Genomic DNA, 24,204 nt, shown 5'->3' on the forward strand with positions numbered 1-24,204 from the left:
TAGCAAACAGAAGAAGAGTGCAGAGAGCTAAAACAGTATTATTATCTAAAAGTAATACTGTAAACTGGTATAGTGAAAGAACCTTATACAAGAACGGTTCCTATGTCTTCCCTCCCCACCTTACACACCTTCATTCTCCCTCTAAAGGTGCCTCATCTCCACCCTCTGTTCAGCCAAGGAGGCGCTCATCTCTCTCAGCACAGCGTGGATGTCTAGATGACAGGTCTGTTGGTGCTCAGACACATTTGTTGGTTCTCCTCCAGGATTCAGCATGATGTGGAACAATGTCATTGTCAGACTGAAGCTGAGCCGTAGAGAGAGAGCAGAGGAAAACACAGTCTAACAGCCAATCCTAAAACTAACTTCATGATTGAGATCATTAATGGCAATTACTTGAATTACGATTACAAGCAACCATTGTGAGATCAACCCTGTATTTTAAAGCTGTAATTGGAGGCTGAGGGTTTCAAATATGGAGACATGAAAATCCCACAATAACGTTTTAAATGGGTGTGTACAAATAATACTGACACCCAACTAACATTATTTAGCCATAGTTGAAGTAATAATTACAAAAAAGGGGGCCATCCATTCTTAACACCCGTTTCTGTAATGAGCCCGTAATGTTTCTTTAAGAGGAAGGGAATGAAAGGGGGAAGTGAGGCAAGAAGACACCACTTCCTCCGAGCCCTCACAATCAAAACATTATTTGTGCGCAATGGGTGAGTCTTCATCTCCCGAAAGACACCGTCTAATCTAACACTTGGCGCACATAGTCGCGGAGCAGAGACTGTTGCACGATGCTCCGGCTGAACGACACCGTGGAGGCGGAGAGTGCTGCGATCCTCCACCCTGCAGAAACCGAGGAGGGGGTTGAGGTTGCCTTCACGCCGCCGGAGGCCGGTCGAAGCCTCGGGTACGGAGCCTCCGTGGCCTGCTGCCCCCCGTTACAGACGCTGACGCCTTTTCATGTGCATAACCCCACAATGCAAGCGAAAGTGAAGGACTACTTCGTGTTTAGGGTAAGTTCATCTCCACCTACAGCGATGATTGTGTATGCGCATGTCTTTTTTCAGGGTGTCCCTACAACACACTGCTCTTAACAGGTAAACAAACACGACCAATATCATAGCACGCTGTGTATACTAGCCGCACAAGCACATCGCAGGGAGGAAGGGGTGATAACTGACGGTTGTGTGATGCTGATCTCAGCCAGGTACCATTGAGCAGGCAGTGAGCGACATCAGGACCGTGGCACTCCCTTCCGAGGATGGAGAGGTGCTCAGCGTCTGGCTGCTAGCCGAGTAAGTACCCAGCAATGTGTTTGGATCAGCCGCTGTGTGCGATGCAATGTTTAAAATCAGGGGTGGGAAGTAACTAAGTACATTTACTCAAATAATGTACTTAAGTACAATGTTTGAGATACTGTACATTACTTAAGTATTTCCATGTTATGCTACTTTGTACTTCTACTCCACTACCATTCAGAGGCAAATTGTGTACTTTTTCTCCACTACATTTATTTGGTACCTTTAGTTACTTTACATACTTGGATTAATAATGTGAATTATAAACAATATTTAAATTACACCTAGAGTAAGTTCACAATCTACCCTGCAGCATAAAAACGAATTGAAACTAGCTGCATTTTTACCAATTTTGATAAATCATTATTCTGAAATAGGCCAATCTTCATAATAGGTGGTTTTACTTTTGGTACTAAGTTTATTTTTGATACTTTTGTACTTTTACTTGAGTAAACATTTGCATGCAGGACTTTTACTTGTAACAGAGTATTAGTCTGGTACTTCTTTGTTTACCTAAGTACAAAATCTAAGTACTTCTCCCACCTCTGTTTAAAATACTTATACACAAACAGACACGTGCAGAGGATGTTAGAGGTGCAGGGGCCCACATTCATAAAAGGGTACGCTGACATTTATGTTACTAATTCAATAAATATTACTACTTTTGTGACAGTGTTATAGGGGTATGAAAATGAATGTATTTAAAACAAACCAATGACGGAGGTTGGTTCAAGCACTGCTACATGACAGTTAATTAATGACTATTAATTTTCTGTTTGAACACATGTAAACCAGGTAAAAGGTAAATGACACAGAAGTGCCTTAGCCAATCAGAATTCAGATCCCGCAGCATCATAGGCCAGTTAGTCTGCACACGCTATAGTCAGACACCCAGATAAAAAAAATGTCTAATAGGAGGGCAAAAGGGCAGGTGCTGAAGACCCCTCTAAGGTCTATCTGTGCACGTGCCTGTACACAAAGAGGAATCAGCTGGAGATTTGTTAAAAGCTACAGATTAATTGTTTAATTTAGTTTAATCCATGTGTGTATGTTTTACATGATCATAAACATTTGCCAACATCTTGATTTCTTTTTTAAATTATTTTATATTCTTAACTTTTTATAACTCCGTAAAAGACAACAGTTGAAGGCCAGGTTTCTTATTGTGTTCTAAAACTGTCAAAACGCAGCTGGAATATTTGTCAATTGTATGTGGGTGTTCTGCAGAATTGACCACTGGAACAATGAGAAGGAAAGACTAGTGCTTATAACTGATAGGTAAGTCAAAAATTATATTTTGTTGCCCCAATATTTGAGGAAATATACCACATAGAATTACACGACATTAGGGTGATATCTAACATGTTTTGGGTGTGTGCGCAGGTCACTGCTGGTGTGCAAGTACGACTTCCTCAACCTGTTGTGTCAGCAGGTCGTCAGGATCTCTCTCAACGCTGTTGACACCATCTCAGTGGGCGAGTTTGAGTTCCCACCCAAATCCCTCAACAAGTATGCCAGAAGACTTCCAACAGAACGTTTTTAAGTTATTAATGCCAGTGTTAAAAAGAACTCAAGCTTTCCAAGTACCATGAGAAATCCTTAAAAAGTTATCGTACAGAATGTTTAGTATTTTTACAATTGGTAGTATAGTTCTTTTAGTAATCATAAGCTTGAATGTTTTAACATCTATAGAAAGGTTAACAAGATGACTGGTAGGGAAAAAATAGTTAGGGTTAATCTGAATATAAAAAAATGTAAGAGCATTGAAAAACGATCCTGTATGATTTCTGATTAAAAAAAGCTGGGTTTCTTTTTAAAAACATAGATCGCTCAGCTTGGTGAGCTAGTGCCACAAGTAGCTGGCTGATGCTAAAATATCCCACTGCTCTTTTAAAGGAGAGAAGGCTACGGGATTCGTGTTCAGTGGGACAAACTTCCTCGGGCCTCATTCATAAACCGCTGGAACCCCTGGTCTACAGTAATGCCCTACGCCACCCTCGCTGAGCATCCCATGGCCCACGCTGATGAGAAAGTGGCCTCCCTCTGTCAGGTATATTCCTTTCATCTAAATAAAACAGCAATGCAATCACCTGGTAAAAACATCTGAGGATTTAAAGCTTGACGTTCTGCCCATTTCAAGATAAACAATGGTGACCACTGGTGCAGCAGTTCATTCACGCAGAAGATGGAGCATATACAGGCACAGCCCAAAAGAAAAATCAAAACGTAATCCCTTGAGACAGTTACTAATATATCTTTAAACAGTGGAGACACAGCTTTGTGTATGAACAGTTATATTCAAAGTTTCCTTTCTTACTGGCAAGGCAACAACAGTACCTTGGGCAATGTTCTGGAGAATTGACTGCATTCTCTCCTTCAGTTATTAGCATTGCTACATGTAGTAAATGAAGCCACTCCATGTTAGCATCAAAGACTCACTTATATGCATAATACCACAGTTCAGAGATGCCCCATGAGATGTTGCTTTCAAGCTAGACATCAAGTGTTCATATACAGTGGGGCAAAAAAGTATTTAGTCAGCCACCAATTGTGCAAGTTCTCCCACTTAAAAAGATGAGGCCTGTAATTGTCATCCTAGGTACATTTTTCATGAATTAATTGGTAAATTCCTCGGTAAAATAAGTATTTGGTCACCTACAAACAAACAAGATTTCTGGCTCTCACAGACCTGTAACTTCTTCTTTAAGAGCCTCCTCTGTCCTCCACTCGTTAACTGTATTAATGGCACCTGTTTGAACTCGTTATCAGTATAAAAGACACCTGTCCACAACCTCAAACAGTCACACTCCAAACTCCACTATGGCCAAGACCAAAGAGCTGTCAAAGGACACCAGAAACAAAATTGTAGACCTGCACCAGGCTGGGAAGACTGAATCTGCAATAGGTAAGCAGCTTGGTGTGAAGAAATCAACTGTGGGAGCAATTATTAGAAAATGGAAGACATACAAGACCACTGATAATCTCCCTCGATCTGGGGCTCCACGCAAGATCTCACCCCGTGGGGTCAAAATGATCACAAGAACGGTGAGCAAAAATCCCAGAACCACACGGGGGGACCTAGTCAATGACCTGCAGAGAGCTGGGACCAAAGTAACAAAGGCTAGCATCAGTAACACACTACGCCGCCAGGGACTCAAATCCTGCAGTGCCAGACGTTTCCCCCTGCTTAAGCCAGTACATGTCCAGGCCCGTCTGAAGTTAGCTAGAGAGCATTTAGATGATCCAGAAGAGGATTGGGAGAATGTCATATGGTCAGATGAAACCAAAATAGAACTTTTTGGTAAAAACTCAACTAGACGTGTTTGGAGGAGAAAGAATGCTGAGTTGCATCCAAAGAACACCATACCTACTGTGAAACATGGGGGTGGAAACATCATGCTTTGGGGCTGTTTTTCTGCAAAGGGACCAGGACGACTGATCCGTGTAAAGAAAGAATGAATGGGGCCATGTATCGTGAGATTTTGAGTGACAACCTCCTTCCATCAGCAAGGGCATTGAAGATTAAACGTGGCTGGGTCTTTCAGCATGACAATGATCCCAAACACACCGCCCGGGCAACGAAGGAGTGGCTTCGTAAGAAGCATTTCAAGGTCCTGGAATGGCCTAGCCAGTCTCCAGATCTCAACCCCATAGAAAATCTTTGGAGGGAGTTGAAAGTCCGTGTTGCCCAGCGACAGCCCCAAAACATCACTGCTCGAGAGGAGATCTGCATGGAGGAATTGGCCAAAATACCAGCAACAGTGTGTGAAAACCTTGTGAAGACTTACAGAGAACGTTTGACCTCTGTCATTGCCAACAAAGGGTATGTAACAAAGTATTGAGATTAACTTTTGTTATTGACCAAATACTTGTTTTCCACCATAATTTGCAAATACATTTTTTTTAAATCAGACAACGTGATTTTCTGGATTATTTTTTTTCTCATTTTGTCTCTCATAGTTGAGGTATACCTAGGATGAAAATTACAGGCCTCTCATCTTTTTAAGTGGGAGAACTTGCACAATTGGTGGCTGACTAAATACTTTTTTGCCCCACTGTAGATTTCATACTATGTCCATTAAAAACAAATTACGCACTGGGAGTTTGTTGAGGTTTCATGATCTTTTGCTCTTTCTTGCCAAGTTGGACAACTTCCGGACCCAGCTGGTGCAGGCAGTGAAGAAAGCCCACAAGGAGCACCCCATCCCAGGTCGGGCTAACGGTGTCCTGATCCTGGAGAAACCCTTACTCATCGAGACCTATTTGGGAATTATGTCCTTCATCAATAACGAGGCAAAGTTGGGCTACTCCATAACCAGGGGCAAGATCGGCTTCTAAAAGTCACCGTTTCTCCAAATTACAACCGAGTTCAGCCCCTGTGTCTGGTTACACTGCCCTGTGTGATGGAAGCTTTACTACAGTGTAATACGCAATCTGTGTGTGTACTGTGTAAGTCCACACCTCCCTCAAGTTGGTGTTGCAGACAAGAGGTCAGCCTACTGTAGGTAAATGATGTGCAACACTGCATGGACTGTCTTTGTTTGTTTGTGTTTTTAGCCCCCCACAGTCCGTGTGGCAAACATTTGTGAGAAGGACATAGCTCTTGCATAAATTCTTCAGCTTACTGTAGTATTTTACTCCTCGTCTAACCACTAATTGAGAGACTGTCAAAAATTGAGATTGTGGTAGAGAAATGCAAACAAAAGAGAGCTTATTTCTTGGTTAAGGATGTTGTTTGTTTGGGCTCGCTTCTAAACAACAAGGATTGCATTATTCAGATCACAGGGACATTGGGTAGCTTTACAGAATAGGAAAGCAAACGATGGCTAAAGTTTAATTATTTAATAAATGGTACTAAAGGGAAACTGTTTCAGAATCTACACTACTATAAATAAAAGCTCTGTGTTGAGTATGGAAGATAACAGTTGTAATACACTCCTCAGAGTCCATGAGACTTGAGATAATACTTATATTGCATTGACCTTTCTCTCTTATTTGCCAATGTTGTGCTCTCTATGCTTACATCCGCCTAATTATGACTTTGCTCAGAGCAGGTACTCATCTACTACTTGTAGAGCTGCATTAGCTAACACCGCTCAAATGTTCTTGTATGTTACAGATGTTTTATGCAACTTGAATTTGAAACCAGTGTCTTTATGTTGGTTTGTTTGTAATTTAACTTAAAGATCTTGCATTGGTTTAAGGCACATTTGCACTAAGTGGCACTGAACTGTGCGGTGGAATAATGGTTGGGTTACAAAGTAAAATGCATGCACACAAAACATTGGTTCATTAACAACATGCTGTTTGTATCTTATGAATAGGATAACAGGATTGTTTCCTGTACTCACCTAAAATACATTGTTGTGCTACCAAAGGTTACAGGCCATATTTTCATGTTCAACAATGTTAGTGAATAATTGTGTCCCAAAATGCCTTTTCCGGTCTTTACCCGTGCATGTTCCCTGCACGTTGGGTTTGCATGAAAGATGTTTTTTTAAAGAATATTCTACATGGCTTTGTAAATACTAATTTAGTTTTATTTATCTGTTGTTATTTTTGATGCAGTCAACTCATGGATGCCTCTAGAAAAATAAATATTTCATTGCCAATTCTGAAGTACTTCATTAAGAGATTATGACAAAAATGTGAAGGCTTACTTTTTGTTTTAAATATTTGTAGCACAAGAATGAAAAGTCAGCTTTGAAAATAGAGACAGATAAATGCCTGCACGTTAACCAAGTAAAAAATGGCTCAACATTCAAGCTTCATAATAAAACATCAGACAGGTGATTCTTAAAGTCAGGTAAAATGGTTGCTAATCTGTATGTTTAGTAGTGCCTGGGCAGAGAACACTGATTTAATAAACGGTCGAAAGATTTTGATCCACACATTTTAGTAACTGACCGTAAGCTGCATTATTTATGACAACATTTATTCAAAATTAATTAAACAATTTCAAAGTAGAACTAATACAAAATACTTACAACTAAATGTACAGTGAAATCTATAAAACTATGCAAACCACTATCTTCTCACAGTGTTTGGAACGAGTGCTTCTGTATGCATTTGGTCATTCAAAAAGTGATATTTGTTGATTCTATGTCTCTCAGGAGGAATGTCAGAGCAGGTTTTCCATACATGTTTAACTTGACAAGAAAAGGAGTATTCCAGTAACCTGCACTAAGGGCCCTTAAAACTTGGCAAGAATCTAAAGCACGACATGTGCAAGAAGGAGGGGGAGTGTTACCCTCAAGTCTTTTTGTCATCACCGTAACACATTCCCAGCAAAGGCTACAGAACTGAAATCCAGTTATTCTTGAAACCTGTGTATTTGTGAGTTTTACTTGTCCTCCTGGTCATTGTCCATGTAGCACACACACAGCTGCTCCTTCCCTAGTAGGATCAGAGAGTCTCCGCTGCAGTGCCAGTTCAGTGACTGGACCTGGAAACCACCTGGCAGGATAGAGAGGGGCAATTGTGATGACTACACATCCACAAAATAAAGGTGACAATTGTACTGCATCGTTAGAAAACACATGGAACTTGTTACCGTCATTGCACAAGACAGAATCAATACACTTTTAGGGTTTAAAACGGATAATTTAGTTTGTTTCTATACTTTCTAAGTCAAACACACCCACCTTTCAGAGTTCAAGTGAAATACCAAATATTTGTTTAGCTTTGCCTTTTGAATTCAGACATCACATATTTTACTTGGATCAAACCAATGTCACATAACATGAGTTCCAGGACATTAGGAGGAGACTTTTCATGTACCCGGCTTATTCTATATTTGAGAACATCATAAGCTTTGTATTGAAGCTGCTGGACATTTTGATCTCTTTGAGGACTTCACCTTCAGTGGGGACTTGGACAGAAACGCAGCCTGCTGGGGACCAGAGGTAGAGTTTGGTGTTGCCCGTACAGAGGGCCAGCCGGGGGCGTCGGGGGTCCCACTGAAAGCAGCGCACGGCCGTTGTCTGCTCGAGCACCGCCACCAGGCTCATCTTCTGCACATCCCACACCCAGACAACACTGGCCATGTTGTCTACGGTCAGAGAAACACAGATACAAACTCAAAGCCACTCTCAGTTTATAGAGCAAAGAATCACTAATATTGCATCACAAATAAATGAACACTAAAGTCGATGTTTACAATCAAAAAAATTAAAACTGTTACAACCTACGGCAAGGAGCGTGTTTTTCTATCGTTTTTTTTTAAACAGGGTTAAAGAAAGGTGTCAGCATGGGCCAATGAAGAACCCAATACATTACAAAGCAGATACACAAATTATGTTTCACTTCACTATTCAGATTTCGACATATCATAAAGAAATAAAAAAAGAAATGTAACTCAAAAGTAAAACTATCAGGGTGTTTGTGAAGAACGACTTCCCAACTCAGAAAGGATGAGAATGCACTATAGGCGAGTATAGCTCTCAGAGTGCCGTTCTACTTTACATATAATAAAAAGATGGTAACAAATTAGAGTGAAAAGTCTTACCGTTTTTGGTGGCTAGATAGCGACTGTCGGAGCTGAATGCCAAAGTGGAGACGCCAATCTTAGGGTTGGCTCGGTCTGGGTCTGGTTTAACGACAGGAAGCTGGACTGGCGTTGGGCAGATCTCATCTGGAGTGGAGACCAAAACAAATGAGAGTTTGTGATTAAACAAAGTCGGCTAACTGAACTCAGTAGTTTTATTCAAATACTGCCGATAGAATGTTTTTTTATCCAAAAACTGACATACATTTGCTCTGTGTGTTGAAGAGGGTGTTGCCAATTGTGATGTTGTGTAGCGATAGGTCATCACTACAAACAGCGGGCCTTTTCACCACTTCCTTATATACAACCTTAAAACACAACAAACAGTTAATAACTAAACTGCAAGGCTCATCAGGACGGATGGAAAAATACTCACTGCCTTTGTGTTGTTGATGGTTGCTGGATGCTCAAACTGTGTTATTTTCTTCCACGTGATATGATTGAGGATGCGTACCTGACATGAGGGTAATAAAGTATCGTTTTTATAATGATCTTGAAGAATTCAATGTACAACAAATGTCTGTTTAGTCACTATCGCAGCCTTAAGGAAATATCACAAGCAGCGATCTCCAATAAGGGAGATCCAAAATCCCGCTTATCAGTAGAGATGTTGCAGAAGAGAAGGAAACCAATACCTTTTTGATTGTTACTTAAAGCTTGTATCATTATTTTTACGAAATAAATCGTAGTTACATTGTGTCAAGCAATAGTTTGATTTCTCAATGTTATCATCCATCAAGAGTGTCCATACCTTCTCATCATAGCTGCCGATGGCCAGGAACTGGCTGCTGGGGCTCCAGGTCACTGACTTGACCCCCAGAGACCACTCATATGCACTGTAGGTCGACAGCAACCGGCCGTCCAGAGAATACAGCAACACCTTGTACTGTGGAGAGGAAAATACACAATATTACTTTCAATGTATCTCCCCACCTGCCCCAATAGACTTTGACAATAAAGAGCCCTATAATATGATTCCTTCCAAAATAAAAAACATACACTTATATTACAGTTATTGTAACCTTTTGATAGGATTTTAAAATGTGTCAAAAGTAATTTTCTGTTGCTACAAGTACTCAATTGCAGAACATCTTCAACCGAGGTCCGCTTAATCAATAGGTTCCCTCTGTATGCTGTATGCAGGAGATGTAGGGAGTCTTGTATAATGACGTATTTCATCAAACCAGTCTCTTTATACAGATTATGTTTTACTTACTTTATAGTTTCTCATGTCTCCTGCTCTAGTGGGAATGTTCTCATCAGCAACTTCTCACCCTATTTTAGTATCTATGATTATAGACACTTATAATGTGAAACGTAGTAAGAAGTCAAACTTAAAGTCTACTTTTAATGGAGGGCCTTGAGTGTGTACATGTTTGTATGTTTTTTCCGCGGTTTCGACTCTCAATGGACTGTTTTCAGCCAGCTGCTTCAGATTCTTTATGTGAAACATTAAGTACATGCTCAAAATATAGAGCAGGGAAGTTAATCTGATATATTCTCTTAGGTGTTTAAAGCAAACAGCTCACCTCCAGACAGCTATCCCACACTGCCAGCACACAGCCATTGGGAGACCACTCCAACCCTGCCAGGTCCTGAGTCTCAGTCTCAAAATGCTGTGACAGAGTCAAGGTATATCAAATTCATTTACACACACATTTACAGACAAAACTGCATGTACCACATCAAATTTGAAATAATTAATATGCAGAGTTTACTTTAATGTCTATGATGTTTAAGATCAGCCTCGTGTGTACGTTGGGCAAACAAAGCCATTCAAATACAGCTCCAAAAATCATTTTTTAGATGCTTTACAAAGTAATATACAGTCACAGGAGGATACTGCATGTCTTTTAAGTCACCTACATTTAGATTACTCAAATTTCAAATGTATAATCCTGGTCATAAAATATACAATTTGAATGTGCTGCTTACCCTGAGTAAATGCCAGTCGTCACACACGAATACGCTGACAAAGTCTTTGCAGTCACGACGTTCAGCCAAGGCCATGTAGCAGCCATCTCTGCTGAAATCAATACCTTAGGGTCAAAGATGATTGGAGAACGCTGCATTAAACCAGTTATAAAAACACAAGTATAATAAGATCTTCCAATGTCACCACAACTGACAAGTTTAACTCAAAAACACAGTATGTTGAAAACACACACCAATTAGAAATCAACCTAGAAAGAAATGTAGTTAAGTTTCACTCTGTACAAGCTAGTCAAGTACAGTTCTATAACGGACGTAGAAAACAATCATTCCGGTTTTAACATTTTATCTGTGCTGACTTTATTCAACACTCAGAGGAACAATGACACAATACAAATATGAATAAAGCAATAATAAAACTGTCTATTGACTTGAAAGCCAGTTATCTCCTCTGATAACTGAAAAGGTAACCTCATAGCTCCATGTTTATTTTAGTCAATGTTATAAATGAGACACTCTGGCATCATCAGGTCGATGGAACATTACCATGGTGCTCGTATCATTTAGATGAGGGTTAGGGGATACATGGGTTGCATGACTTGCATGCAGAAAAACGGGGAGAGTCACGGACAATCATTATTCCTCAAGCTGCTGACAGGCCTGTTATGAAGAGCATGGCCTATTTACTGAGGAGGAGCACAGCTGTCAGCAGAGGACCAGAATGTGGCCTCCTATCCAGGGTCGCGCCACGAGGTAAAGGATGGCACGTGATTCATGAGGCATGCTGAGACACTCTGAGCACTGGCCCTGCCCTCAGGTACTCCTGGTAATGAATATACACTCATAAGCCATGAGAAAAGAAATACAACAATATCATTCTCATACTGACCCTTCTGGCATGCTTTGGGATACTTGATGTAAGACACAGCTTTGGTGCAGAGGGACCAGACGGTGACTCTCAGCTGTCAAGGCACCAGAGGAAAAAGCACTGTGGATTACTTCGCAAGTGAAAGTATGACAAACACATCATGCTGACCAGCGGCACAAAGAGCGTAAATACATTGACAAGTAAAATGATATATACATTGATGATTGAGAGTTTAGAAAAGTCCCAATAACAATATATAAGCTTATATTAGCATTGTAATATACACACATAAACATCAAACAACATGGATCCTTTAAACTGTGGTTATTCAAAAATTGTGAAAAATGTGTGCAATTTGTGCAATTTGTGTGCAAAATGGGACAATTGTCAAGTTTCAAAATAACATTTCACTGCTCTCTAGTGGATAATCTGAGGATATTTAGAAAGAGATTTTTATCTTTCATTTCTTGTTACTTTCCAGTCAACTTAAACAGTGATAAATTAAAAATAACAATTCTGATAAAACGGGTTTTACGCTTAACATGCAAGTAAACATCTTGGTTTAGGGATGGGATTTTGAAGCAAATAGAGGCTTTACAAGCCACATTGAGAAAAAAACCCTAGAGACCTCCACCATTAGTGTTTGGTAAGACGATCTTAATAAAAACAGATCTAAAAAGTGTTCTGTAAGGGGACTGGGCATCAACAGCGACCTCAATCAACCAGGCCACTAGCATAATGAGGCCTCTGAGTGCCCCTCTACACTCAAAGACATGTCTATCACCTGGGAACAGACTACAGCTCAGGCCAGCACGGCCCATCATGACCTTCAACAGCTGTGAACAGAACAGAGGGCCTTGTGTCTTTGAAGAGGTCTACGGTACCTCTCCGTGAGGGCAATGAGACACTGACATGGAACCCAACCAGATGGATGGATGGATGGCCCTGTAGAGAACCCATATGATAAAGGTTTACAGTCACTGAGGAATTGAAGGATACTATCCGGGCCCCCTTTTAAATTAGGACGATAGCACTCATCAAACTAACAGATCCAAAACAACATCTTGACATTAGCGGGAAATAACGACCAGTCCATTGATGTAATGTTAGACAAGTGTGACAAATTAACAACTAGTTGCATATCCAGCAGGTTGTGTACATTCCCTCCAATGAAAGCAGTGCCAAAGAATAACTATTTGGCTACAAGTCGGCATAACAAAGAGGCAACATGTGTTCATGCTCCGTTTTGAAAGCAGTCACTCAAATACCCACCAGTCTCCCTTCAATAGGATTGATGCCAACACAAGCTGTTGGCACTCAGTCCAAAGTACAGCATATTTTAACTCAAGGACCGGTATGATGCCTGGGATCTTGCCCTTCAGAAACAAGGAGCACATGACAGCCTTTGAGACACTGCTAGAGAAACTGTGGTCTGTGTACAGCTGCCTTGGTGTTAAGGTGTTCACAGAGAAAGCTGCAGTCCCACAGTGTCAACAGAAACAGAAGAGTACCAGTCCATAATTGTTTCACATTTACATACACATGCATGGCGAAGAGTAGACATGCGCATTCATTTTCTTCATTTACACTTCGGTGTGACAATTTTGTAGTTTGACATACCTGTAGAGTTTAATAGTGAAGTGTTTTGTCCTGATGCTACAAAACAAAGATTTGTTTTGTCCAATTGTTAAACACAACCTAGTCATAACAAATAATCCAAATATGAAGGCCATGTAAGCACAACACTGCAACATTAAGGGTGCTAGATGCATGGCACTCACGCTTTCCCTTAGAGCAGGGGTGTCAAACTCAAGTTCATTGTGGGCCACATTAGTATTATGGTTGCACTCAAAGGGCCGGTTGTAACTTTCAATCTCAATCTTTATTTATTTATATTACACATTTAAAAACAACCTCAGTTGACCAAAGTGCTGTACAGGGAACACAGTCGGAGTAAAATAATAAAGCAATCATTAAAAACAAGATAAAAAGCACAATAACTAGAAACATATAAAAACACATACAAATATAAAAATATTATGTTCAACTAGTATTAAAAGCCAGTGCAAAACTTTAAGACTATATATAAATATATCATATATATAAAATAATGTATTATTTATATTACATCATTTCCTCTGCATTGGATTATTATCAGATCAGGTAATAACTTCAAAATTAACTACGTCTGAAAAGCAGATGTCTAGGGCAAATAATTGCAAGTCTCTTCAGTGTGCACGTCACAAAATGAGATGCATTGTGGGACATGTAGTTTATGGACAACGTGCTTCTGTAAAGCGGCATTCAACCATATAATAAACATATTATATACTTTCAGAGCTCTTGCGGGACACATACAATGAAGTCGAGGGCCGGATTTGGCCCCCAGGCCTTGAGTTTGACACCCCTGCCTTAGAGCCTACAGTAAGTAAATATAACGTGGGTACATTAAGCGCTGTCTGATCATGCTTTGGATGTTTGAGATATTAAAATGTTGATCCAAAGTACGCGTATGTGCACTAGCAAAGAAAACTAAATGCATGGCTTTACAGGGACAGTAATGACAAACTAGGGGTCAAACAAAAAGTGAAAATGAAAAATGAAAAATTCATTATTTTTAAAACAAATGTTGGCACTCGATCACACACACTATACGATGCCATTAGGTACTGTGTATTATTTCGCAATTCAAGCTTGTAACCGAACAATATACCATTTTTGAAATTCTCAGCACAATCAGTTAGATATTCTGGAGATAACCATGCACACACATATAAAGCCCACAGCTGACCCAGAAATCGACGCAGGTTCTGGTCCAGGCTCTCGTCACCTCACGCCTAGACTACTGCAACTCCCTCCTGGCTGGTCTACCTGCATGTGCCATCCGACCTCTGCAGCTCATCCAGAATGCAGCGGCTCGTCTGGTCTTCAACCTTCCAAAATGTTCCCACACCACGCCGCTCCTCCGCTCCCTCCACTGGCTTCCGGTAACTGCTAGAATCCACTTCAAGACACTGGTACTTGCGTACCATGCTGCGAATGGATCTGGCCCTTCCTACATCCAGGACATGGTTAAACCGTACACCCCAGCACGTGCACTACGCTCTGCATCAACCAAACGACTCGCTGCACCCTCGCTGCGAGGGGGACCCAAGTTCCCATCAGCAAAAACACGTGGGTTTGCTATCCTGGCTCCAAAATGGTGGAATGAGCTCCCCATTGAAATCAGGACCGCAGAAAGCTTACACACCTTCCGGCGCAGACTGAAAACTCATCTCTTTCGACTCCACTTCGAGCGATAGAATGACTAACAAAGAACTGCTAACAGAGCACTTATATACTAATAAAGGACTGGCTTATCTATAGCCAGTTGAGCAGCACTTGAAACGATTGGCTCTTTGAAACCTGATGTTCTTATATGATTCTGTTTTCCTCAAGGTTGTGTCTTCCTGGTCGAATGTACTTATTGTAAGTCGCTTTGGATAAAAGCGTCAGCTAAATGCAATGTAATGTAATGTAATAAAGAATAACTATAATAGATTATTGGGAATACCCTTAATGCTTTATTTTGCATTTGGGAATGTTCAGAGCTAAAACCACTGAAGTGGCGAGGCTTTCATCATAGTGTCCAGACAGACATTTGAACTGGGCCCAGTCTGTCACCCAACTGGGCTGAAGTGTCGACCCTCCTGTTTGGTCAGGTCGTCCAGCTGTGTGGTATCTGTAATAACACCTCACTGCACGATTCCTGGACATCCCCTCAGACATGGTGCCATGGCAACCAATGTCAACATCACTCAAACACAAACAGACTTGCACTTCTAAGATTCCATGAACCCAGCACAGTGGGGGTGCCGGGAGACCGAAAAGGCAGTGTTACTTTAAACTGGGTGGAGGGCGGTAGCATGAAGAAAATAGGTGGGAAATGCTTTTCCATGTGGGGTGGTATGCAACAAGATCCTTAGCTGGTAAAGTTACACTTAAGATGGAGTATCTTCACCAAGGTGAGCTGCAGCTTAGGGATGGGGGTAAGGAAGAGCGTGGCATGGAAAGGCAAAACTCCAATACAACAGCTGCTGGAAAAATGTACGTCTGTGCCGGGGTTAGCATAACTGAAATTGCTGATCAGTCGTTTCAGACAAGTACATTTTAGTATGGCTTCGATCACTGCATGTCCGAGGTCTTCTCACATTCGACCAAATTATGTGGTTGTGAAGGTTTTTAAACATAAAAGATAAATAAAGGGAAATGAGGAGCATATACTGTTTATAAATATATATATGACTATAAAACTATCCACATTATGCTCAAAGCCGCAAATCAACAATTGAGAGGAAACTGCATTTTCAAAAAACCACCCATACCAACAAATTCCAAACTTCATTGCATCACAAGAAAAGGTGTTAATCGGTGGAATAACTGTAATGATGAACTGAAATACTGTGCAACTTTATCTAAACTAAAACAATTATTTAGAAACCAAATCCTGATCCTCATGCTTGTTATTTCTTGTCGTTGACGGTTTTGGTTTACCTGTAAAGATTATTTGGTTTTTTTGTACAAAGGAATTATTTGTTTAAAACAATGCATCAAATACCACGGATGCTGATGACCTGCACTTTTATTTTCATGAACAATGTATGCTAGAGGGGGTTGGACCAGAAAAGTTGTAAGCTTCTTCTTGCCAAATTTTGAACATGATGGAACCTATTTGATAATTTATTTTTAATTTGTATACCTATTTTTTTTTATTTAGCTTCTCTTTGTTATTATTATTTTTTTTTTTTTAACATGTTCAATAAATTGACTAAATATATATAAGACCTTATTATTTATATATATATATATATATATATAAGGTCGTAGCAAAGTTGTTTGTGGCTGTAACTCTGATTACGAGCTGCACAAATAATCTTCCCTTGATGTGTTATGAGAAGACAATCTTCTTAAGGCACTGCCAAATAGAAAAATTGCAGCTAATATCTACCATCACATCCACTTTGAATCTATTAGCAGGTATACGTCACAAGATAAGCACATAATTAGGGAACCTTTTCCAACAGGACAGGCTGTGGGCAATGATACATTGTAGACCAGAGTAAGTGACAGCAACCTGGAATAAACCTTTCTGTCAGCCATTCTTGTTGTGCTCTTCTTCGAGTGCTAGAGAATGAGCGAATGCATTTGATGCCATATAGGCCTATCTGTCAACCGAGGATTAGACTTCAGGCATTCCACATAGGAAGCCATCTCCAACCAATATAGCCTATTTCTCCTGTTACAGCCTCATGATTCTGCCAAGGAACTGGAGCCCCTGGCAGCCCACACATAGGTATGGCAGAGCTATTGTCCCGCGTTGCAGCTGCACACGTTTGCAGTTTAGTCCAGTAGCGCAGTTGCCAACAATGCAACACGTTAGCAAGGCTCAAGCTGTACTTGCCAAGAATGCTAACGCTAATCTGATCCCTACAATGTAAAAACCATTAGAGAAGTTTAATGATGTCCTTGGCTGGTGTTTTTCCACTCGCAGTTTATCACCCCTCAGCTGGTAAAGGTGGATTAACATGGATGTGTGAGTGGCATTTTGTGAGCTCCTAAGATAAACGATGGGAATTCAACTAGGAGACACATTGCGTGAAGTCTCACAATACCTAGGCTAGATTTCAGCAATGAGACTATTGATCTATTAAATCTGTGACATGGCACCATCCCATATTTAAGAACAACTGGTGCTTTTTAACACGTCTGACTCCAAAAACATAGTTCTACTTGAAGCTTGAAAGATCAAGAGTATTTCTAACTCACTGGAAAATAAGTGCTTAGCTGTAGTATGTCTAAGGCTGCCATTGTGATCCATGTTAGTGCTAGAGAGACACTATGCTTTGTCATTCCTGTACTGATAAAATGTGTTCCTGCAAATCAGAAAGATCTAAACATAGTACATATGGATTTAAAAAGAAAACAGATATTGTAACAGCTACAACACAGCTAGCCAAGCAGATTTACTGACACATAGACAGACAAACACACACACAGTGGCACGATCCACACCACAAGCAGCTGTCCCTAAACAAGTTAATATAGCAGGCTGTTTATGAGTGAGGCTGAAATTCAAACCTGACACGAACACCCGTCTGGCACAGCCTTAATGAAATGTCGGGCTGAGGTGAAGGTAAGTTCAGTGGGCCCCTTGAAAATGTGGCATCCTGAGCCAACTCTATTGAATTAGTCTTTTAACCTCAATTACCAAAGGATGCTTAGTAACTACAGTACTTAACTTCTTGCTAACATTTGGTCGAGTAATAAGGGCAGAGGGCAATGCACATTGCAGCTCAGGAGAGAGGAAGTTTTGTCATGCGTTACCATGACAAGCTAGTCAATGTTAAACAATACCAATTAAGGATTTATAAAACATGTTGCCATGACAAGAATGAAGAATGGGTAACATGTTCACAATATTGTATGTCAGGGATTGACAAACCATACAATTAACATACGAATATGTTTTATGTGCTCAAAGATCTCTGCAAAATACATAAGACACAGTGCTATGCTTATCCCATACCCTCTTTTGTTGTTGTTAAAGATGCAGACAGACACAAAGCAGACATGCCACAGACACTTGCACCCCCTGCACCCTTCTCCAGACCAGACACAGTTGAGTGTTTGGCCACTACACCTGTCAAATGGTTCCTGGAGTCAGGTTCAGCATGACTGACACAGCCCTCCATGGTGCCCCAATCATATTACAAATTACCCGAGGGTAGCTGCTATAGCTTGTCACCCCTAACAACATATGCTTATTACTATGAAGTGAATTGAAATGTTATTTACATAAAATAAAAAACAAACAAAGTAATTCCATTAAATGTTTCCACGTGTACGCTTGTTGTACTTTATTCAACATTAGATGTGGTATGAAATAATTTATCCCAGTAATGCCCTGTATTATTATGGAAATCAAAACTGGAGAATGAAACTTGAAATGCATCATGCATTACTGCCAAACTCATCTTTTCCTTGAAGCTGGTGTTCCTCAAGGTTACAGTCTGGCTCTTTGACTACAATCATTTTTACTTTGCAAAACTAAAATATATTCATGTCATATGTATCTGCTTTTATTGAAGCGGTTTCTAAATTCTCAAATGATATAGTTAAGAAGCACCTAACCCCAAATATTTCTATCCATGCCGATGCCTCTGTACTGGCCGTCTTGGCTGATATTTGCATATGACAGAGTTATTGGTTGACATAGATTGCAGTATGGAATACCTGATTGTTATAAACTCTATAACATAGGCATCAGCCTTAAACATTGCGAACCAGGCCTGCTGTAATTAAGTAATTGACACTGACATGAGGACAGTTCAGGTCAAGTTCATCTTCAGATGTGCCACTGCATAACCCAATTTCACCCTTATATTAATTCAACAGCGAAGGCTTGTATTAATTGAAGTACACATTTTTCAAAACTGTAACTAACTTGTGTTATGACTGCGTGCTTTCATCCGTTTACATCACTGCCGTTTTGTGTTGTTTGTGTTATTTCCTATTGTTCCTGAACTTAGTACATCATCAAATGGATTTGCTGCCAACGGAAATACCAGACATACATTGGAAGGGCTCATACACATTGCACCCATGTTCCAGAGGTACTTGAGACCTGTGTATGACAGGACGCTAACAGGAGGGGAACTATGAAATCAGGCTGAATACATGCGGCAGGTGGGGGGTGTAGGGGCGGTCAAGACAAGCTCTGGTGTCTGGCTATTTTCAGGTCCCCCTTCCTTGCGAGCCAGCAACAGTTGAAACCAGACAAGCATATAAAACACACTTCCGTGGGCATGAATGCCCGCACCCATGCACGCACTAACTTCACACTTACATGGAACTCAGTGGTGTTGAGAATGTGACGTCCATCTGGACTCCAGCGCGAGGAGACTAGTCCTATTGAGCCTTCATCAATCTTACAGTGCCAGTCTGGCTGTTCCAGCGACCACACCTGAAGAGAAAGACAGAGAGTGACAGAAGGACAGCAATCAGCCATCACTGATGACATCCTTCACACATCCTGCAGTTCACTCAACTTGATTTCAAACAATAAGAAATACTTGAGATTCAGACACCATGAAAGACTGGCGATGGACACCCCTTCAAAAGTGAGTTACTCTCCCTGTGATGCACATTAAACTGGCATTACTGTAGCATGCAAAGCTTCTTCTTATCTACTGCAACTTTTCAAAAGAAACAAACCGTAATTATGTTCTTTCTGCCAATAAGGGTGCAACTTAAAATAAATATGGACATATTTTTGAGCCTTCAAAAAGATAAAGGGGCCTGGTATAAGTGAGAGTAAAGATGCAAAAGACATAAACAGTATGGTTTATTAATCTACATATTTGTTTGTATCAAGGAAAAGAAAAAACAATTATAAGAATCACTGTTAAACCAACTTCATAAGTCAAATTATACATCTTTTCATACCTTATTTTTAAACAGTACTCAGTTTGACTATATAAACACAGGATGTAATACATTATTGGCATTATCCCTAGTAGTTCAATATAGTACATAATATATCAAACTTAACTTTTCCATAATTAATCTTCTTTGTCTATAAAATGTTGCTTTATATGTATATGACAACAAATTTGAATATGCCTGCCTAAAGTCTTTTAAAACATTTTGAGGGATCCAAAAATGGTTAGAAATATGGTGTTTTGCTTGGGCATTACTACACATAATTGTTTAAGGTCCAAACAAACCATTTTAGTTGCCAATTCAAATGTCAAGGACTCATTCAAATTCTTAGTTTATAGTTTGATCCAAAGTGTCACAGCAAATGATTAGCACAAGCTATTGGAGACCAAAGAGATCCTTTCATAATGCCAGACCAATTTGTATAAAGATATTGTATAAAGGAGGGCAAGATTACACAAAATCAACCCAGCTGAGTAAGGTCTTCTACCTTGAGTACATAACTAAAAGCATTCCCACACCATGTTGAATCACATATTCACAATACCTGTACCAGTCCCCTCTTGTACATAGCACAGAGGATAAAGAGAGAGTCAGAAGACCAGTCCATGTGGGAAATCTGGTCCAGGCAGGTGTAGAGCTGCAGGATCTGCAGGGTCTCCACATCTCGCACCACCAGCCTGTACTGCACACAGGTAGCCTAGCAGGTACAGCCAAAGAGACACATGGGAGAGAAGACTAGAAACACACTTCAGTTGTATCCCTGTAGCTAGCAATATAGATAGATCGATAGATCTATCTAGTGAGAGATCGATCGACAGATAGATAAATAGAGATACATAGATACTTTATTCACCCCAAATTGGGAAATTAATCAGGGGAATTACATAATAGTTTAAAGTTGTATAACCTACTTCAACGCAGCAAACATACTTAAACTAGAATTGTGCAAATATAACTTTAACTAAACCACTTACCAAATATTTCCCATCTGGGGAAACTTTACACAGTTGGTTGGACTGCTTGAAAACCTCAGAGAAATTCATCTTACAATCACGGCTGTTGAAAATGAAAAAAGAGAACACATTATCATGAGATAAACGCCTAAATGAGTTTCCTAACATTTAACTTCACAAAAACGGTCATCACTGGTTTGACTTACTGCTCGAGTCACCTGGTGTAATTCCTTACAGTTAACACGTGATGGCGCCATAAGACTAATAAATAAACACGCTTCAAACACACAGAGAGCTTACAAACACATTACGTTTTGTTCTCTTATGCAAGAACATGCATTATAAAAAGGGAAAGCACTGCATAAAAGACAGAACACTGAAGTAAGTACGTTTCAACATACAAACACTGCAGGGAGAAATCAGCCACAGGTAGTTATCGAAGCTAGCTGGCTCACAATAAAAGTAGTAGCTAAGGCAAACTAAGGGCAATACATAAACCAAATCTATTTCGCGTCTTCATTGCCATTTGATAGTTTAGCTATCGATATATTTTATATAATGTCTACGACACAAAATAGAGAGACTAACACTAGCTTACTAGTTAGCTCTTAGTTGTCACTCCACCATTCACTGACGTTAGCATCGCTACTAGCAACTTTGCAGGTAACTAACCTTCATTATTTCACCCTCAATGGCACACTTACCGCTAATGGCAATTTCCCTCCTTTTGTATATCATATGAGAGCCGCGAAAAGTCCCAAAAGCAGATTAAAAACGTTTTTGTCTTCGCATGATTTACTTCGGGGCACAGGCTATTGATTCAACTGTTGCTGTTGCTACTAGTTTGTTTGTGTGGGACGATGACGACATGCAGTTGCTGTCCAATCAGCATGCGTCTGCAGTGTATTGCCTTCTGGGAACTGTAGTTCACGAGTGTTCTTTTTTTCTTTTCTTTTTCTGCGTGCTGTGCATGTAGTACACTTGTGTGGCAAATTGTTTGCAACAATTTATATATCTTGCATTTTGTATCGGTGAAAAATATTTGGTACATTTGAATAGACTACATTTTCTAATATTATATTTTATTATTTCAACATTAATAATGTTATAGTAAGATGGTAATGTTGTATCTCACGCATCTGTATTTTAGTAGGCCTATGTACTGGGAAATGTAGTACCTTTTCACATTATCCAGCTGAAAAGGTTTCCCGCTTATGTGCGCGCTACCGCCTCTCTTCTTCTCCCAGCTCAAACAACGCTTCACCTCCTCCTTGTTCTCCCTCAGCAAACCTCACACTTCCCTGAACAGCATGCAAATCAGTTTTCCTCTAGTGTCATCGCAGTTAATTCTGTTTCTCCTAAAAGTCAATCATCTCCAATTGCTGTTATCATACTGTAAAGTCGGTCGATATTTCAGTGTTTTGTTGTTGCTGTTTGTTTATGGAGGGTCACTCTCTTGGCATGTTTGAAGATAAACAGACAGGTGCTCGGCGCAACATACATCTTGGGTTTTTGGATTGGAGTAATTTTAACCATCAGGTATGTTTAATTATTTTTAATCGCCTACTGTATGTGGTTTAGACATAACTGTTGCTCTGGGTTGTTGTTTTTGTTTATTATCATTTTGTCCGTATTTTTTTCGCAAAATCAGACAAATAAAAAATATATAGGCTATAGCCTATATTGTTATTTTTAAAACAAGTGTGTTGACAAGAAAGTGCTAGATGCTTTTAGAAGGTTCTAACGCTCATATTTAAGAATGTTTGAGTTTAACACCATTCTGGTTATTTTGTTGGTGTGATTTTTAAGCTGATCGAGGTTTGGTTAATAGTCTGTTAGGCGTGCCTGTTCTCGTGACAGTATAGGTCTAACGATAAAGATCTGCTCTTTAAATGATGACAAAAAAATGTAGGCCACAAAAAATATATATAAGACATTATGCTGGATACACGAAGTGTAAAATACTGTCCCCATTTCGATGTTTTCTTTTCAAACATAGGGCCTATTTGGAAACAAAATAAGCGAATGTTCATTCCTTTAAAAATCTTTAAATTGTATAATCCGTTTGTATTGTCTATTAAACAAGATACATTTGTTATATATAAACCTATAGGCATAATGTTACCCTTTCATGTGTCGTTTTCGTCTTAATAAACACATGTTTTAGATAAGGAGCAACACTTGTAAAGACAACCTCGTCCTTTGAATCCTCGTATACGAAATATTTCACTGGTGCTGCGGAGGGTTGAATCTAAACCGATTTTTAAATTAATTTATTCTCAGTTGGGACACTGTATTACCTTGCATAAATCGGCCCTTGGGAAGGCAGTATGTGTGCGTGCGTGCGTGCGTGTGCGTATGTGTGTGTGTGTGTGTGTGTGTGTGTGTGTGTGTGTGTGTGTGTGTGTGTGTGTGTGTGTGTGTGTGTGTGTGTGTGTGTGTGTGTGTGTGTGTGTGTGTGTGTGTGTGTGTGTGTGTGTGTGTGTGTGTGTGTGTGTGTGTTGTCATGGGTGCCGTAACCCTGGAGGGGAGACACAAAGTATAGAAACAGATCAATATCAGTGAAGCAATAGGACGATGTTACACTTAGGCAAATAACAGGCAGTGGGTTTCATTTTATATCTATTAAAAGAGCCAAAAATAAGACTTTCTAACGTAATATTAATCGAGAAATACTAGTTATTGTCAATGCATTAAGCCCCTACATTTATTCAAATTCATCTTAACGCTTTGAAAGACGTTTGTATGGTAACGTATCTCAAAAGTAGGCTAATATAATAAATCAGATGAGGACAGATTATTAGCTCTTGTTATTTCTGGTCATGGTAATAGGTGCAGACTAAGTGAAACATTTTCTGTGTCCAGTCAGTGGAATCCCAATTAAGCTTCTCAAAGTGCGGAGCAGAGCTAAGGCCTTTCCTTCCTCGTGCTCATCCTGCAGTGACGCTTTGTCAGATCCCCTGCGCGAGACGAACTGCTCTGGTATCTTACGAGGCGGCACTGAGGGTCGAGCTGGAAATCAAAATGTGATAACTGGTTTCTGCGGCGGCAGACACCGCGGGAGCAGCGGGAACCTGCAGCATCTGCTGCGGAGCCCATCAGGCCAAAACCATATGA

General features: G+C 40.1%; 2 protein-coding genes across 2 annotated transcripts; one reads left to right on the top strand and one right to left on the bottom strand.

Annotated features, from left to right (window-relative positions):
* The first annotated feature begins 666 nt into the window (after positions 1–666).
* On the top strand, positions 667–6,919 carry tprg1l (tumor protein p63 regulated 1-like). Its single transcript, XM_034086970.2, has 6 exons — positions 667–1,022; positions 1,213–1,304; positions 2,535–2,585; positions 2,691–2,816; positions 3,204–3,357; positions 5,451–6,919. The coding sequence occupies exons 1-6, from the start codon at positions 801–803 to the stop codon at positions 5,643–5,645; spliced, it is 840 nt and encodes a 279-aa protein (XP_033942861.1). The 5' UTR covers positions 667–800; the 3' UTR covers positions 5,646–6,919.
* A 306-nt stretch (positions 6,920–7,225) lies between these two features.
* On the bottom strand, positions 7,226–21,938 carry wrap73 (WD repeat containing, antisense to TP73). The gene is made up of 13 exons (XM_034086969.2): positions 21,792–21,938; positions 21,109–21,190; positions 20,679–20,831; positions 19,539–19,655; positions 11,675–11,747; positions 10,789–10,892; positions 10,383–10,469; positions 9,605–9,739; positions 9,230–9,307; positions 9,059–9,161; positions 8,815–8,940; positions 8,167–8,358; positions 7,226–7,763 (listed from the first exon to the last, which is right to left on the bottom strand). Exons 2-13 carry the CDS (start codon positions 21,175–21,177, stop codon positions 7,651–7,653), a joined length of 1,350 nt encoding a protein of 449 aa, XP_033942860.1. The 5' UTR covers positions 21,178–21,190; positions 21,792–21,938; the 3' UTR covers positions 7,226–7,650.
* Positions 21,939–24,204: the final 2,266 nt, after the last annotated feature.

Source organism: Pseudochaenichthys georgianus, chromosome 7, assembly GCF_902827115.2.
Source record: "Pseudochaenichthys georgianus chromosome 7, fPseGeo1.2, whole genome shotgun sequence".
Lineage (NCBI taxonomy): Eukaryota > Metazoa > Chordata > Actinopteri > Perciformes > Channichthyidae > Pseudochaenichthys > Pseudochaenichthys georgianus.